This window comes from Girardinichthys multiradiatus, chromosome 7 (assembly GCF_021462225.1).
Source record: "Girardinichthys multiradiatus isolate DD_20200921_A chromosome 7, DD_fGirMul_XY1, whole genome shotgun sequence".
Taxonomy (NCBI): domain Eukaryota; kingdom Metazoa; phylum Chordata; class Actinopteri; order Cyprinodontiformes; family Goodeidae; genus Girardinichthys; species Girardinichthys multiradiatus.
In genome coordinates this window covers 27497975-27515601 of record NC_061800.1, presented here as the reverse complement: position 1 = coordinate 27515601, position 17627 = coordinate 27497975, and the positions used below count along the sequence as shown (strand labels likewise).

General features: G+C 41.1%; 1 protein-coding gene across 2 annotated transcripts; it reads left to right on the top strand.

Annotated features, from left to right (window-relative positions):
- The first annotated feature begins 3247 nt into the window (after positions 1-3247).
- Positions 3248-16468, top strand: prkra (protein kinase, interferon-inducible double stranded RNA dependent activator). Of its 2 annotated transcripts, none has more exons than XM_047369792.1 (9): positions 3248-3543; positions 4743-4832; positions 6992-7167; positions 10690-10771; positions 11981-12050; positions 12688-12805; positions 12914-13008; positions 13138-13300; positions 15725-16468. In XM_047369792.1, the coding sequence occupies exons 2-9, from the start codon at positions 4789-4791 to the stop codon at positions 15880-15882; spliced, it is 906 nt and encodes a 301-aa protein (XP_047225748.1). In that variant the 5' UTR covers positions 3248-3543; positions 4743-4788; the 3' UTR covers positions 15883-16468. The 2 variants fall into 2 exon arrangements, with proteins under 2 accessions (XP_047225748.1, XP_047225747.1); XM_047369791.1 differs by having other exon boundaries at positions 11978-12050.
- The last annotated feature ends 1159 nt before the right edge of the window (positions 16469-17627 follow it).

Sequence of the window (17627 nt, the reverse complement as noted above, 5' to 3'; positions counted from 1 at the left end):
AAGTATTCTTGCCAAGTAAAATTTTGTTTTTAAATGTATCTCAGGCTCAAAGGGGTGCAGGTTCTATAATTTGAGGAAATGCGGTTATATGATCATATTTCATAAGAGTAAACTGCCAAAAACTGTGTGTATATATATATATACAGGGGTTGGACAATGAAACTGAAACACCTGTCGTTTTAGTGTGGGAGGTTTCATGGCTAAATGGGACCAGCCAGGTAGCCAGTCTTCATTGATTGCACATTGCACCAGTAAGAGCAGAGTGTTAAGGTTCAATTAGCAGGGTAAGAGCACAGTTTTGCTCAAAATATTGAAATACACACAACATTATGGGTGACATACCAGAGTTCAAAAGAGGACAGATTGTTGGTGCACGTCTTGCTGGCTCATCTGTGACCAAGACAGCAAGTCTTTGTGATGTATCAAGAGCCACGGTATCCAGGGTAATGTCAGCATACCACCAAGAAGAACGAACCACATCCAACAGGATTAACTGTGGACGCAAGAGGAAGCTGTCTGAAAGGATGTTCAGGTGCTAACACGGATTGTATCCAAAAAACATAAAACCACGGCTGCCCAAATCACGGCAGAATTAAATGTGCATCTCAACTCTCCTATTTCCACCAGAACTGTCCGTCAGGAGCTCCACAGGGTCAATATACACAGCCGAGCTGCTATAGCCAAACCTTTGGTCACTCATGCCAATGCCAAACGTCGGTTTCAATGGTGCAAGGAGCACAAATCTTGGGCTGTGGACAATGTGAAACATGTATTGTTCTCTGATGAGTCCAGCTTTACTGTTTTCTTCACATCCGGGAGAGTTACGGTGTGGAGAAGCCCTAAAGAAGCGTACCACCCAGACTGTTGCATGCCCAGAGTGAAGCATGGGGGTGGATCAGTGATGGTTTGGGCTGCCATATCATGGCATTCCCTTGGCCCAATACTTGTGCTAGATGGGCGCGTCACTGCCAAGGACTACCGAACCATTCTTGAGGACCATGTGCATCCAATGGTTCAAACATTGTATCCTGAAGGCGGTGCCGTGTATCAGGATGACAATGCACCAATAGACACAGCAAGACTGGTGAAAGATTGGTTTGATGAACATGAAAGTGAAGTTGAACATCTCCCATGGCCTGCACAGTCACCAGATCTAAATATTATTGAGCCACTTTGGGGTGTTTTGGAGGAGCGAGTCAGGAAACCTTTTCCTCCACCAGTATCACGTAGTGACCTGGTCACTATCCTGCAAGAAGAATGGCTTAAAATCCCTCTGACCACTGTGCAGGACTTGTATATGTCATTCCCAAGACGAATTGACGCTGTATTGGCCACAAAAGGAGGCCCTACACCATACTAATAAATTATTGTGGTCTAAAACCAGGTGTTTCAGTTTCATTGTCCAACCCCTGTATATATATATATGTATATATATGCATATATATGTATATGTATGTATATATATGTTCGTTCGTTCGTCGTCTTCCGCTTATCCAGGACCGGGTCGCGGGGGCAGCAGACTCAGCAGAGACGCCCAGACGTCCCTCTCTCCAGACACCTCCTCCAGCTCCTCCAGGGGGAGCCGAGAGACATAGTCCCTCCAGCGTGTCCTGGGCCGTCCCCTGGGCCTCCTCCCGGTGGGACGTGCCTGGAACACCTCCCGAGGAAGGCGTCCAGGAGGCATCCGGTATAGATGCCCGAGCCACCTCAACTGGCTCCTCTCAATGTGGAGGAGCAGCGGCTCTACTCCGAGCTCCTCCCGGATGGCCGAGCTCCTCACCCTATCTCTAAGGGAGTGCCCGGCCACCCTACGGAGGAAGCTCATTTCAGCCGCTTGTATCCGCGATCTCGTTCTTTCGGTCATGACCCAAAGTTCATGGCCATAGGTGAGGGTAGGAACGTAGACCGACCAGTAAATTGAGAGCTTTGCTTTTTGGCTAAGCTCTCTCTTCACCACAATGGACCGGCACAGCGCCCCCATTACTGCGGCAGCTGCACCGATCCGTCTGTCAATCTCCCGCTCCATTCTTCCCTCACTCGTGAACAAGACCCCGAGATACTTAAACTCCTCCACTTGAGGCGGGAACTCCCCTCCAACCTGAAGAGGACAAGCCACCCTTTTCCGGTCGAGTACCATGGCCTCGGACTTGGAGGAGCTGATCCCCATCCCAGCCGCTTCACACTCGGCTGCGAACCGCCACAGCGCATGCTGTAGGTCTTGGCTAGAGGGGGCCAGCAGGACCACGTCATCAGCAAAAAGAAGAGACGAAATCCACTGGTCCCCAAACCAGACCCCCTCCGGCCCTTGGCTGCGTCTAGAAATCCTGTCCATAAAAGTTATGAACAGGACCAGTGACAAAGGGCAGCCCTGCCGGAGTCCAACATGCACTGGGAACAGGTCCGACTTAGTGCCGGCAATGCGGACCAAACTCCTGCTCCGCTCGTACAGGGACCGGATGGCCCCTAATAAAGGGCCCCCGATTCCATACTCCTGGAGCACCCCCCACAGGGCATCACGAGGGACACAGTCGAATGCTTTCTCCAGGTCCACAAAACACATGTGAACCGGTTGGGCAAACTCCCATGAACCCTCGAGCACCCTGTAGAGGGTATAGAGCTGGTCCAGTGTTCCACGGCTAGGACGAAAACCACACTGCTCCTCCTGAAGCCGAGGTACGACTATCGGTCGGACTCTCCTCTCCAATACCCTGGCGTAGGCCTTACCAGGGAGGCTGAGGAGTGTGATCCCCCTGTAGTTGGAACACACCCTCTGGTCCCCCTTCTTATAAAGGGGGACCACCACCCCAGTCTGCCATATATATGTATATATATATATACATGTATATGTACCTCTTGAAGCTTGAAGCTCATCAACAGAATAACGAGTGTGCGTAGCAGTAATCAAAGCAAAAGGTGGCTACTTTGAAGAACCTAGAATATAAGACATATTTTCAGTGGTTTCACACTTTTTTGTTCAGTATATAATTCCACGTGTTAATTCATAGTTTTGATGCCTTCTGTGGGAAGCTACAATATTCATAGTCATGAAAATAAAGAAAACTCTTTGAATGAGAAGGTGTGTCTGTACTGTATGTATATATATATATATATATATATATATATATATATATATATATATATATATATACAGTATATGTAAAGTATTACAAGTATTTTTAAGTATTGTTTCCTGCAGGGGGCGATAGATGCTCCTTTTAACGTTGTGTCGCTGCAGTTGACCCGGATGTTGACATGTTTTGTATTTTTTTCGGCACTATCAAGATCGCGGAGTTGTCAGCTTTCTATCCAGCAAATATTGTTAGAAAATAAAACCAAATGTTGTAAAATACTGCACAGGGGGGGTGTCTAGGTTGTAGTTTTTGCAACAACGTCGCTGTTCTGGCCCTTTAAGACAGCCGGAGGTCGACGGGGTAGCTCAAACCGTCAGAACACCGCAGCTTCCTTTCAGTATCAATGCGTCTTCAGGGTTTTTAGTGTATTTTCTTAATTTAATCCCTATTAAATCCGGAAGCGCGCATGCATGTAAGTCACAGCTAAGCGTGTGCTTTTGAAAAAGTCTTAAGTCAGGATTGTGTTTTTCTTATTGACATGGAGACTGTTTTATTGGGTTTCCTGTGACGTTCTCTGCGTTCTGGTTGTTGATCAGGTTCTCCAGGTGCAGGTCACTGTAAATGTAATCATATTCCTGTGAAGTGTAAATAGTTACAGGTGCATCTCGATGAATTAGAAAATCAGCAACAGATAGTTTATTTCAGTAATTCAGCTGCAATGCATGTTGCAACGTACACAGATTACATACGGATTCTGTCTGAATTGTGGAAAGAAGCTGGTCTTAAGAGGATGTTTTGATTTTTTTTGCAGTTTGCTTCTTGATTCCTGCAGGATTTCAGTCTGCCCTAGTCAAATACAGATGTAATCACACCTACCAATTTTAAATATTGGTCAAGCTCTGCAATGGTGGTGGCAAGCTCACTTCTTAATGTGATGCCAGAGGTTCCTTGAGGCCAACCTGAAAGTCCTTCTCTATAGCCTGTCAGAAGTCCTCCTGTGCTCAGGTGTTTGCTTCTGTAACCACAGAAGCCACAGATCATCTGGCCATTAGGTCCCTTTCAACAGTTTCTGGAGTACCCAGTGAGAACAAGCCCTCACTGGGTACTCCAGAAAGGGCTTGTTTCTCCTTCCTTAGCTTGAGTGCTTTCATCACCAAAACAATGATTCCCCTCATCACAGCCCTTGAACGTTTCACTAGGGACGTTTTGATGATCAGAAACCTCTTATTTCCTGCTAAATATTTCTAGCAGCAGTTTCCTTACATGTGAGGTTATTAGATGATGGCTGCAGGCTTTTATCTTAGGGAAACCATTGCAGACACAGAAAGACAATAATCACCCTGCTAATTAGATTGATGAAGGGATTTCAATGGGGCACTTTTACAGCTTGGTCTGTACTTATGACATGACTTTTAGTGTGCGGTTCGTTGATTATTTTGAGCAATGGTTCAAATGTTGGTATTTTCACTCTTGTCAAGTAAGGTAACTAAGGCTTTTGCAATCAACCACATGCATCTACTTACTCTGTGCAGTAATCTAGTTACAGTGTGACATGTTAGGCAAAGAAATGTAAAATGTAATTACTTCAAAGGCATTTATTCATGACTGTAGCTGAGACCTTGCTCAGAAACACGAACAGAACTTTGACAAGTTTGTAATTCTGTTTCACAGTGCTTCTGATAAGCAGAACAAGCTTATCATACCATAAACTTTAAACATGTCTGAACAAGGATATCAATCACCAGCTACCCCAGACAGAAGGTGAGTGTTTTGTTTTACTTTTACTTTCAAACATCTTCTCAACATGAACACTTATTTTACAAAAAACTTCTAACAGGATCTTTGCGCTCCAGTCAACACAGCTGATCATAACATTGTGATTGATAGATTGGTGGTATTGTCGGGTTCGTGCTATGCTATTCTGATTTAGATTTAATTTGTCAGACCAGAACTACTTCATTGTCATTTGGTCATTATAAATCTGAGAAAACAAACATCAAATATGGGGTTCCTCAAGGTTTAAATTTTCGGGCCACTTATTTTCCACAGTAACATGACCAATACTAGGAAAATGGATCATTTCACACCCATTTTTTAATCACTGCGTTGCCTCCCTGTTTGTACAATGATCTTGTTGATGGTGTACAGGTCCTTCTCAAAATATTAGCATATTGTGATAAAGTTCATTATTTTCCATAATGTCATGATGAAAATTTAACATTCATATATTTTAGATTCACTGCACATTAACTGAAATATTTCAGGTCTTTTATTGTCTTAATACAGATGATTTTGGCATACAGCTCATGAAAACCCAAAATTCCTATCTCACAAAATTAGCATATCATTAAAAGGGTCTCTAAACAAGCTATGAACCTAATCATCTGAATCAACGAGTTAACTCTAAACACCTGCAAAAGATTCCTGAGGCCTTTAAAACTCCCAGCCTGGTTCATCACTCAAAACCCCAATCATGGGTAAGACTGCCGACCTGACTGCTGTCCAGAAGGCCACTATTGACACCCTCAAGCAAGAGGGTAAGACACAGAAAGATATTTCTGAACGAATACGCTGTTCCCAGAGTGCTGTATCAAGGCACCTCAGTGGGAAGTCTGTGGGAAGGAAAAAGTGTGGCAGAAAACGCTGCACAACGAGAAGAGGTGACCGGACCCTGAGGAAGATTGTGGAGAAGAGCCGATTCCAGACCTTGGAGGACCTGCGGAAGCAGTGGACTGAGTCTGGAGTAGAAACATCCAGAGCCACCGTGCACAGGCGTGTGCAGGAAATGGGCTACAGGTGCCGCATTCCCCAGACCTGGGCTACAGAGAAGCAGCACTGGACTGTTGCTCAGTGGTCCAAAGTACTTTTTTCGGATGAAAGCAAATTCTGCATGTCATTCGGAAATCAAGGTGCCAGAGTCTGGAGGAAGACTGGGGAGAAGGAAATGCCAAAATGCCAGAAGTCCAGTGTCAAGTACCCACAGTCAGTGATGGTCTGGGGTGCCGTGTCAGCTGCTGGTGTTGGTCCACTGTGTTTTATCAAGGGGTCAATGCAGCTAGCTATCAGGAGATTTTGGAGCACTTCATGCTTCCATCTGCTGAAAAGCTTTATGGAGATGAAGATTTCATTTTTCAGCACGACCTGGCACCTGCTCACAGTGCCAAAACCACTGGTAAATGGTTTACTGACCATGGTATCACTGTGCTCAATTGGCCTGCCAACTCTCCTGACCTGAACCCCATAGAGAATCTGTGGGATATTGTGAAGAGAACGTTGAGAGACCCAAGACCCAACACTCTGGATGAGCTAAAGGCCGCTATCGAAGCATCCTGGGCCTCCATAAGACCTCAGCAGTGCCACAGGCTGATTGCCTCCATGCCACGCCGCATTGAAGCAGTCATTTCTGCAAAAGGATTCCCGACGAAGTATTGAGTGCATAACTGTATATGATTATTTGAAGGTTGATGTTTTTTGTATAAAAAACACTTTTCTTTTATTGGTTGGATGAAATATGCTAATTTTGGGAGATAGGAATTTTGGGTTTTCATGAGCTGTATGCCAAAATCATCCGTATTAAGACAATAAAAGACCTGAAATATTTCAGTTAGTGTGCAATGAATCTAAAATATATGAATGTTAAATTTTCATCATTACATTATGGAAAATAATTAACTTTATCACAATATGCTAATATTTTGAGAAGGACCTGTATAAGGCACTTTCAGAGTTACTTGTAAGTAGTGAACCATGCAGACCACTCCGGCCATCAGAGAACATCAGCGTCCTGCTTATACTCTTGTTCCCTGAAGTAAACAATGGGCGACAGCTAGGAGTGCACCGATCAAACACTGCTATATTTATTTCATGCATTACGTATATAATCAAAGACAATTCCCTTTATTTCTGTGTTGAACCTACAGGCTGAGCACCCCTGAACCACAGAGGACAGGCTCCGGCAAGACACCAATACAAATCCTTTACGAACATGGCGTCGTCTCTGGAGACGCCCCTGTGTTTGTGATGGAGAAGGCTGAAGGAGAGGCTCACCAGCCCAGCTTCGTCTTCAGCGTGATGATCGGAGGCGTTAAATGTACAGGTGCGCAGGAGTGGGCTCTTACAGTGTCTTGTAAACGTATCCATACAGCTTTAGCTCTTGCATGATTTGTACAACCACAAATTTGTCTAGTGGAAGGAAGGAAACCTGTGGTTTTTACTGTGTTGCTGCAATTAGACCTTCAAGTGTTTTAAGATATGTCTGTACCAGCTTTGTACTGCCCATTTTTGATAGTTTTTTTTGCCTGGACTTTGACTGGGCCATTCTAACTGATCAATATGCTTTGATCTAAACCTTTCTGTTGGAGCTCTGACTGCATATTTAGGGTCGCTGTCCTGTTAGAATGTGAACCCCACTCCCAATCTCAAGTCTTTTGCAGCCTCTAACAGTTTTTCTTCCAGGATTGCCCTGTTTTTTTACCTCCATCCATCCTAAAATCAACTTTGACCAGCTTCGCTGTCCCTGCTGAAGAAGAGCAACCCCACAGCATGATGCTATCACCAACATGTTAAATGATAGAGGTGATATGTTCATGGTGATGTGCAGTTTTCTTCCACACTCAAAGTTTTGGATCTAGGCCTAAAAGTTCTATGTTGGTGTCATCTCACCAGATCACCTTCTTCCACATGTTTGATATGTCCCCCACATGGCTTATGACAAGGTGCAAACTAGACCTCTGAAGGCTTCCACTGAGCAACAGCTTTCTTTCTGCCACTCTTCCATGAAGACCAGATTTGTGGAGTACATCACTAATTGCCTTGTTAACAGATTCTCTCTCCTGCGCTGTGGATCTCTGGAGCTCCTACAGAGTTAGCGTGGGTTTAGATGGGCAGCTCTGGCTCCATACTGTTTTAGGATGAGAAATTGAACATTAGTTTCCCTCCATTTTACAATTATGTGCTACATTTTGTTGGTGTGCCACATAAAATCCCAGTGAAGTCAAGTTTTGGGTTGTAATGCGATCAAATGTGGAAAGGTATAGCGTGGTAGTCTAAATATATCCTCACGTGCTTTGTCTTTTTGACCTTCTTGGCTTTAGGAGCAGAGTCATCTTGATTGTACCATCCTCCCGATCTGGATAAGTGTGGATAGCACTGCTTTGCATTGCTTTAAATTCAAATATTTTTTTTTTACATTTGCCACATAATAACTTGAGTTTTTGTCCAACTTATTGGTTGTTTTGTTCATTCAGTGAAAGACTCTCTTAGATCAAGGGTCCTGTGCGTCCCAAGCTGTTTCTTAAAAATAATAAAACCATAACAGACTGTACTTCTGTATTAAATGCCGATCCTGTCCAGATTTGTTTTAGAGAAAGTTTTAGAGAAATATTTTTACATAGAGCAGATCTGTGATGGTTTTTGGATCAAAAACGCTGTTAAAAGTCCCTTTATCATACTGCCGAATTGGGAAACAACCTCAGCATTGTGTTGATTTATGGAACATACAGACAATAAAACCTGACGAGTTACATGTTTTGCACTCCAATATCTAGAATGTTGTAAAAACTACCAGAAAGATCCATAAATTTAGGTCTGGTAAAGTTTGAAGCTTCAAATTAGTAAGTTTCTATTAATCTTTTTACAGATAAACACTCCAGAGGGAATGAGAAACCTAATCTCTTGATCTGACTCTTTTAACTGCAGTGAACTCCACAAAATAACATAATGTCAAGTCAAGTTTATTTATATAGTGCCTTTTAGCAACAAGGCATCCACAGCGCTCCACACGAGGAAAAACATTACTAGATACAGAAAAACAAATCAAATGACATTAATAATCCTTGGGAGTTTACTGGTAAGAGCTGCTTCTAATCCAATCTTTCTATTAGAGGTAATTAGCTCATTAAGTCCTCTGTGGTAAGGAAGTCATCTGGTGCTAGAAGAAAAATTATAATATTAATCCCTGAGGTAGAAATCTGAAAATCTGTGAAAAGTAATGAAATCCCACATTTAGGTAGATGAGAAAAGAGACCACATTAGGTATGAAGAGGGGGAAAAAATCACATTTTACACTTTATCCTTAGCAGGATACAGTTTGAGATTGCAAAAAAAAAAAAAACCTCAGCACAAAGAAGCAACATATATACGAGACAACATCATGCAGGGGATCTGGTGAAGGCGGTGTGAAGCGGTGCATATGTTTATCTTGAGCATGTGAGTGTGTGCAAAGTAAGTCAGTGAAGCACTGTCACAGAGGCCATTGTCCTTGATGGTACATTGGAAAGTTCATCAACCGGCCACACAGTTCTGAGCAGGTCCACAGATGTCCTCAGGGAAGGGAGGGGGCAGAGAGTCGTGTTTACATAACTTCCAGGAGAGGTTGAAGATAGCCAGCCATCAAGGCCGTGCAGGGGAGCCAGATTCAGAAAAACAATAATTATTTGGGTTAGGCTGACTCTTAATTTTCCATCAGCCTTGAGAGTCTCGCTGGTGCTTCTCAGAGGCGAATCCAAACAGCCAAATTCCTGATCCTTTCCGCCAGATCTGAGCGAACAACTTTCTCCAAGATTTATCCCATTTCATCCCTGAGTCCAGGAACCGCAACCCGCCTGCGATCCTGTGTAAAGATCACATCCAGTCTGCGATTCAGCTCACGTAACATCTCAGTCTGAGTGCTGATTGCTCTGCAGATCCCATCATACATGCCAGGCAGCATTACAATGGCCAGAACAGCTGCCGACGTTTTTCGAATTTCTCGATATGCCAAGTCCAAAAAGCAGAAATCTTGTTATCAAACATCCAATTGTGTACACATCTTCGACATGCTCGAATGACGATATCTACAGACGCACAATCCTCCACTTCTGCCAGGAGTCCATCGTGTATCTGGAGAAAAATATCCCGTCTGGACAAGAGGGTTCCCCTTCACCCTGTCTTTTCATCGAGAAAATGTTATCAATTGCATTGAGAGACCAGCTGACCAAATTCATAACTCAGAATTTTGGAAGATAAGCAAAAAGAGGCTCCACAAGACACAGCTGAAGCAGGGCAGATATGGGAGGGTGCGGGAGACGAAGAAAAGCGTCCTCCTCCACCGAGAGCAGAAGGAAAATATGAGACACAATGTCAAACTTGTTATGATCAGGGTTAGGATTCAAACGCAGGACCTTCTAGTTGGGAAGGAAAACTTTGCTGACCACTGATCCACCGTACAGCCCTAGCTAAAGCTTTTGTATTCAAAAGTTCAAAATATTCTAAAAAAGACATCCAGAAAGTCTTGAAATTTGTAGAACCCTTTAACCATTGTGGATTTTTGACAGACAAACCCTAAACTTAACCCAAAAAGGGCTTTCTAGATATAAAAAAGATGAATATAGAAATATATGTACATCCAAACATCCACTGGACTGAGTAGTAGGACCAAAACATGATAGAAGTGGACCCGGACACCAAGTAGAGCTTCCAATATGGAGAAAGAAAAAAAAAGCTGACATGTACTCCCTGTATATTTTTTAAGCCTGTTTTTGGATCCTTAAGGGTCAAAGTTTACCTCATGTGAAACTGTGGCTTGAAAATGATTCTCTTATTTGTACTATTTAATAAATGTATGTTCCTGCTTTTGCAGGTCAAGGGCCTAGTAAAAAGGCAGCTAAACAACAAGCTGCAGAGGCAGCGCTGAAAACTTTAAACATCGACTCTGACAGTGGGTGAGTAGCTGACAAGCCACGAGCTAATTAATGTTTAAAGATGGAAGCGGTTTGCTGCTACTTCTTGGGTCTGGAATGTAGGGAGATTAAAGCTTACACTTAGCAAACATTTTAGATGTGTTAAAGTCAAATCATGACCATGACTTTTTATGGACTCATCAGATTTATCATATACACACTTAATGGCAAATGTGGTAAAGATTTGTAAAGATGTTTTAAATAATTTCATCTTTTAATGCAGTAGAATAATCTCAGACTTAAAAATGTAGGTAAAATCAAGCTTTTAATTTGAGGACATCTTTAATCATCAAACTGTGCCCCCAGTTTTCAGCAGCAACACAACTGAAGCAGGTTTTATTTTATGTTTTACATTTTTAAGTTCATCAGACTCTGTTCATTAATTAAAGGTAATGTCCTGTTTCCCTGGGGTACACATTTATCAGACCAACACCCATTTCCCTCAGCGGATCCTCAAAATGGGAAAGGCAAGAGAACATGGGTGGAAGCTTCCCTGTATCTATAGTCAGAGCAATAACTGAAAAGACTGGATAAGTACATCAGTTATTTGGATAATAAGGGAGCAGAAAATAAATCTCCAAAAGTCACTTTTTGAGCACTGTGGGTATTAGAGTAAAAATCTACCCCAAGAAACAGCTCTGGCAGGGACTTTTTGGATAGATCCTGAGCTAAAGGTGGAGCTTTGTGGTGGGAGGGTGTTAACGTTTCCTACTGGGTGGAAATCTCCACCATTTTGTTTCATCTCCCTGTTTAACCCCCTCTGCAGTTGCTATTGAACCCAGCCACCTATGCTATCTATCACACTGTTATACAGTCTGCATTCAGATGCATTAATAAAATCCACCAACAGTAGTGGAGATATTTAATCAAAGGAAGTGTGGATGAGATGACTGAGATTTTCAGCAACATGCCCTACAGGTCTAATCTGGCAGGAAACAAAGGATGTAGAAACCTGTAGGACCTGTAGGGTGAGCTACATTTGTGGTATTTGTGATTTTGTTAAAATTATTTATCTATCTATTATTTCTTAAGGATTTGTTCCCCATGAAATAGGCTAAATGTACAGTAATTACTGCATTTTTCATTGTTAAAAAATTAGCCTGAACTAAAAGAAGGATTTATTTCAAGGCGGTTTTCACATGTTTACCAGAGCTGAGACCTCTTGATATGCTGTGATGTTGTGTCCAGCAGGGTCGTTCCTGGGAGGTCCAACACTAATGGCGTCGTAGCAGAACCAAGCAACCCCGTGGGCCTGCTGCAGGTGTGCCAACAAAGTCCTTGTGGTCTCTTTGTGTTTTGTTTTCTTTAAATATGAACTCGAATGCTGTAGAGCTGTGGCTTCGAGCCGAAGCCCCAGCTCCGAAAGGAGTGTAGTGCGCTGTGATGCTGTTAACGTTACTATGTGACACTACACTGACGGCTGGAGGCGGGGCTTTAAGCCATAGCCCCAGACGGCAGCGAATCAAATGAAACACAACTGTTCTGTGCTGAGTAGAGAGAGGCTGAGTGGAGTGGAGCCAGCCTAAGTAGAGCCCGTGGAAAAGTGTTTTCATAAAAGCTGCCCTTTTGTATGAGATATGAGAAACACAAACAAGCAGTACCTGCAGTTACAAATACCTAACCTGTCTCTGTAGTCCAGATTTAGTTTAGTATAAAGATCAAATTTTATGAACATGTCACAGTTTAGCTTTTTTGCCATTTTCTGTGATTAGGTAATCCTACCATACTCCCTTAGTTACATCAGATTTTTGCTTGCTACCTTGTGTTTGCCGCTCAGCTTACTAATGTGTAACCAACATGAAGCCATGCTTCAGATCATATAATTTATTATCTGCACATTACATTAACCAAAACATGGATTTGTTTCCTCTCACTATACATTGTGGTTATTGTTTTAGGCACTGGCGTTGCAGAGAAGATGGCGCATTCCTGAATACATCATTTTAACAGAAACTGGGCCGCCACACAGGAAAGAGTTCACTATTATCTGTAGATTGGAGTCGCTCACAGAACAGGGTGTGCTGCTTTGGATGTTTTTTTTAATTTCCAAATAACAATGTTCCTTATTTGGTTTTATGTTTTTTCTTTGATGATCTTCTTCTGAGGCTTTGTTGTGGGTTGCAGGGGTTGGAAACACCAAAAAAGCAGCAAAGAAGGAAGCAGCAGAGAAAATGGTGGCAAAGCTTCACAGTTTATCGGGCTCTTCTGAGATCACATGGGTTCGTCACATTTTTTCATATTTATTAACGCCTTGAGTTACTTTTTAGTTAAAATTAAAATAAATGTAAACGTTTTTTTTTTTTTTTTTTGCACTTAATCATTTTTTTTGTTTTTTTGTTTTTTTCTAGACTCCTAATCCGATTGTTGGTTTTGAGAACATAAGGAACTCCACAGCAGAGAAGATCTCTCTACTGAGGAGAAACCCTCTGAGCATTCCCAACACTGACTACATTCAGATGCTGCTAGAGCTCTCCAAAGAGCAAGGGTTTGAGGTCACCTACTTTGACATCGGTGAGATATCTACATCTGCTAAGCTGGTCTAAAAAATGATCTGTTTCTTTATAACATTTAAGGGTCGACCTCTTTTATTTTCTTCCATTTCCATCCTGGTCCAGCTGACTGGTCTCAGCAGAATACTGACGCTTCCGACCAGAATAAAATACTTATTATCTGGGGGTTTTCTTGGACTGCTTGATGATGGAAAATTGGTTTTATTTGAAGATCAGGGCAGATGAAATGCTCCCTGGTACCTCCTTGTTGAATCTTTCCTCAAAATATTCACATGTAGGATATTATCTACAAAAACAAACATTATATATATATATATATATATATATATATATATATATATATATATATATATATATATATATAGAACCCTAAGTTTAAAAAAAAATAAATAAATTAAAACAGATTTAGATAATTTATAAACAAATAAAATTCCGAAATTGACAATAACCACGAGTAATAAGGAGGTTACTAACAGTTAACTATAAATATGCATGCGTATGATAATATTAATTGCACTCTAAGTACATTTTCTATGTGCGTAGCCGTATTGGACAAAAAAACCCGACGTTAAGACAGACGTCCGACTTCAGGGAGCGTTGTTGTTTTTCCAACTTAGAACTTGAAAAATCTGACTTCGGTATACAAACGCACTATTACTTACGTCCTTCCTTCCTCCCCCCTCGCTTCCTTCCTTCTGTCCTTCCTTCCTTTTTTCTTCTTGTCCTTTCTTTTTCCTCTTTTTGAACTTTCTTCCTTCTGCCCTTCTTTGATCCTTCCTCTTTTTCTCCTTATGTCCTTTGTCTTTTCCTCTTTCTTTCCTTCCTTGAGTCCTTTGTTTTGTCGTCTTTCCTTTTTTTCCCCTGTATCCTTTGTCCTTTCCTTTCCTCTGCCTTTTTGCTTTTCCATTTCCATTTTTTCCTTCTTTGTGTCCTCCCCCTGTCCTTCTTTCTTTCTTTCTTACTCACTCACTCCCTCTCTCCCCATTATTGCACAGGTTTGGTATATAAAGCTTGGCTGTTTTAAATTTTTGCTGAACTTTTAATAAACAAAAATGTCCTAAAATAATATTAAAACAAGATTAGCTTTAATGATCACATTGCTTTTGTGATCGACTGATGTGTATGCTCTATCCAGTGACAAAAGTTTAGCTTTACCTGATTCAAATTCTGTAAATAATCTCCTATTAAGCACCTTTTGCTAACTGACTATTTATTAAAAAAATAGTCGACAGATTAATCGATTAGCAAAATAATTATTAGTTGCAGCCTATAGTGGAAACGAGGTCTTGGATCAAAACCAATTTAGATCTACCCGCCTGCATCCATCAAGTGCTGGAGTCATCTGCAGACCAGGTTCAGTTAGAATAATTTAAAAACATGTAGAAAAATGACTAATGATCCCGATGAGATCTCTCCTTTCTGACATAAGAGTTGAAACACTGAATTGTTTCTGTGTGTCTCAAGAAACAGCACTCTCAGCAAGGCTGGTTGTGGGGCCTAAACTTGTCCCTTAGGAATGTTTTTAGTCAGTGGTTCCTTTGGTTTTAATGGAAATACTACCTGGAAAAGGCTCCTAAATAATTTTCTGAAACATCATGAATCCTAAGTAAGGCTTTTATGCTTTAAGATAATCAGATCTAGAATAGATTGTCTAATTGTGCTGCCAGTTAAAATGTCCTACATTTGAAACATGTGAAAGCAGAAATATACACGTTTAAGATACCCCTTAAACTTCTCACATTTTGTTACGTTATAAACACAAACCTCTTTCTTTTTTATTGGGATTATTTTGGTTTGGATTTTGGTATATTTTCTTTTCCACCACAGAATAAAGTCAAAAATATTTAGAATGAATTGGCAATAATATAACATCTTGAAGAAAAGATGGAATGCTAAAAGTGTGGACATACTGTGTATCAAGTGTGCATTTATAGGTTTTTTATATGCCTAAAGAGAAAGAACCTCTTTCTTATTACATCTTATTCTAAAGAATAAAGTTTCCAGCTCATTTACACAAGGGATGGCTGTCTTTGCCTCAGTGTCATTTCAATGTAATTGTTGATGTACTTTTTCCTTTTTTTTCTCGTCAATTCATCTTTAATCCTAAAACAGGTAACAGCAAACTAATATTTTGTCCTAATTTCTTTTCTGCAAGTGACTCCAATATTCTATTTTCTTATATGTAAAGGCGTTTAAAAATTAAATTTCCTTTCAATTCTGCACTACTTTGTGTTGGTTGATCACAAAATCCCAGTAAAACATAATGGAGTTTGCCAGGAGGTGTGGAAAAGTTGAAATTTATGAATACTTTTGCAGGCCACTGTCCATACTGTACAATTTAAAGTATCATCCGATGACTAACCAGGTGGATTGAGGTATTCCTAACTGTAGAACCCTCCTTTCTAAACGTGTCGCTGTTTTGCAGATGAGCTGACGGTGAACGGTCAGTACCAGTGCCTGGCAGAGCTCTCCACCTCCCCCGTCACCGTGTGCCACGGCACCGGCATCTCCTGCAGCAACGCCCATAACGACGCGGCACACAGCGCCCTCCAGTACATGAAGATCATGGCTTTCAGCAAATAAAAGAGCCCACCAGCATCAGCAGATACTTCATCTGAACCATCACCTGTAATCATGTGTGTCACAGAGCAGCTGACGAGACAAAAATAAGTCGGAAACCTTTTGTAAGCAGGTTTAACACGGTGCTTTTAAGAGGCTGTAAATGTCCAGCGTAGAAAAATGAGCTATTTAACATACCTTGAAATTATTTGTTTATGTTGAATTTGTTATGGCTTATTTGTTTTTCAGGATGCAGGTTATTTCAGTTTCCATTTTTTTTTTACTGCCATTATTAGGGTTATATATCTTGAGTACTAATCTGAATGTTAGAAATGTTTAAATTTAAATCCACTGCAAAAATTCAATGTGTACACATTCAGTCAAAATGGTTTGTGCTGTTTGCCCCTAAAACACACAGACATGTTACTTTCAACCATTCCTGACTTGTTTAAGACTTGAGTCCCGTTGCAGAAACACGTGTTGAAACCAGAAAATAAACCTCATGTGGCTGGAGTGTGTCAGCAGTTCCTGCAAGATGAAGACATTGAAGCTATGGACTGACCCGCCCGTTCCCCAGACCTGAATCCGATTGAGCACATCTGGGACATCATGTCTCGCTCCATCCACCAACGTCACGTTGCACCACAGACTGTCCAGGAGTTGGCGGATGCTTTAGTCCAGGTCTGGGAGGAGATCCCTCAGGAGACCATCCGCCGTCTCATCAGGAGCATCTCCAGGCGTTGTAGGGAGGTCATACAGACACGTGGAGGTCACACACAATACTGAGCCTTATTTTGACTTGTTTTAAGGACATTACATCAAAGTTGGATCAGCCTCTAGTGTGTTTTTCCACTTTAATTTTGTGTCTGACTCCAAATCCAGGCCTCCATTGGTTAATAAATTTGATTTCAAATGATGATTTTTGTGTGATTTTGTTGTCAGCACGTTCAACTTTGTACAGAACAAAGTATTCAATGAGAATATTTCATTCATTCACATCTAGGATGTGTTATTTGATTGTTCCCTTTATTTTTTTGAGCAGTGTATATTAATTTTCTAATGTGGTCAGGTGCAGTTAGGTGTGTTTGTAAATATGTGCTATTCAGAACTCAAGTGGCATAGCTTTAGCTACACCTGGATCAAATTCTTTGCTTTCAATTATCAACCGGTTAATAGAAAAAATTGTCAACAGATTAATTGATTAGCAAAATAATTGTTAGTTGCAGCCCTAATAAAGATTTCCACTGATTATTGGGAAGGGTATAATTTCCCCCCAAAATTTATGCTCTTCTATGCACTATGATAACAGCACTATAATAACAGCACTATGCATCTATGCATAGTGCTGTTATTATAGTGCTGTTATCTTTGAGAGATGCCCGTCTCATTCAGGAAACACTTGGTTGAATGGAAAATAATTTAAAATCTAAATCTGCCACTGGTATGAATAATTTTGGGCTTTACTGGATAAATGAGCGTTAATTTTTGAGTACGGTTTTGAATAATACTATTAATAATATTCTAATGTACTGCGATGCACCTGTATAATAGATGTAAAAAGAAAAGACACTAGAAGGTGTTATTCAAGATTGTTTTAAATATTTGTGCCAATACTGTAAAACGACTAAACTGTGCTATTTTTCCCCTGAAGTTATCCTACTCTCAGCATCTCATGTGACGTCTGGTCACAATTAGCATTTTTTTATTCAATCCCAGCTGAAAGTATTCCTATGTTCAGCTTTACCTAAAACCAACATGCATGACTGCAG

What these genes read in the sequence shown, in the direction of transcription:
- prkra (XM_047369791.1), top strand. Translation starts at nt 4,789, where the DNA reads ATGTCTGAACAAGGATATCAATCACCAGCTACCCCAGACAGAAG. An exon ending in CGGAGGCGTTAAATGTACAG is followed by an intron (nt 7,168 to 10,689) that starts GTGCGCAGGAGT and finishes CTGCTTTTGCAG; the next exon opens with GTCAAGGGCCTAGTAAAAAG. An exon ending in ACCCCGTGGGCCTGCTGCAG is followed by an intron (nt 12,051 to 12,687) that starts GTGTGCCAACAA and finishes TTATTGTTTTAG; the next exon opens with GCACTGGCGTTGCAGAGAAG.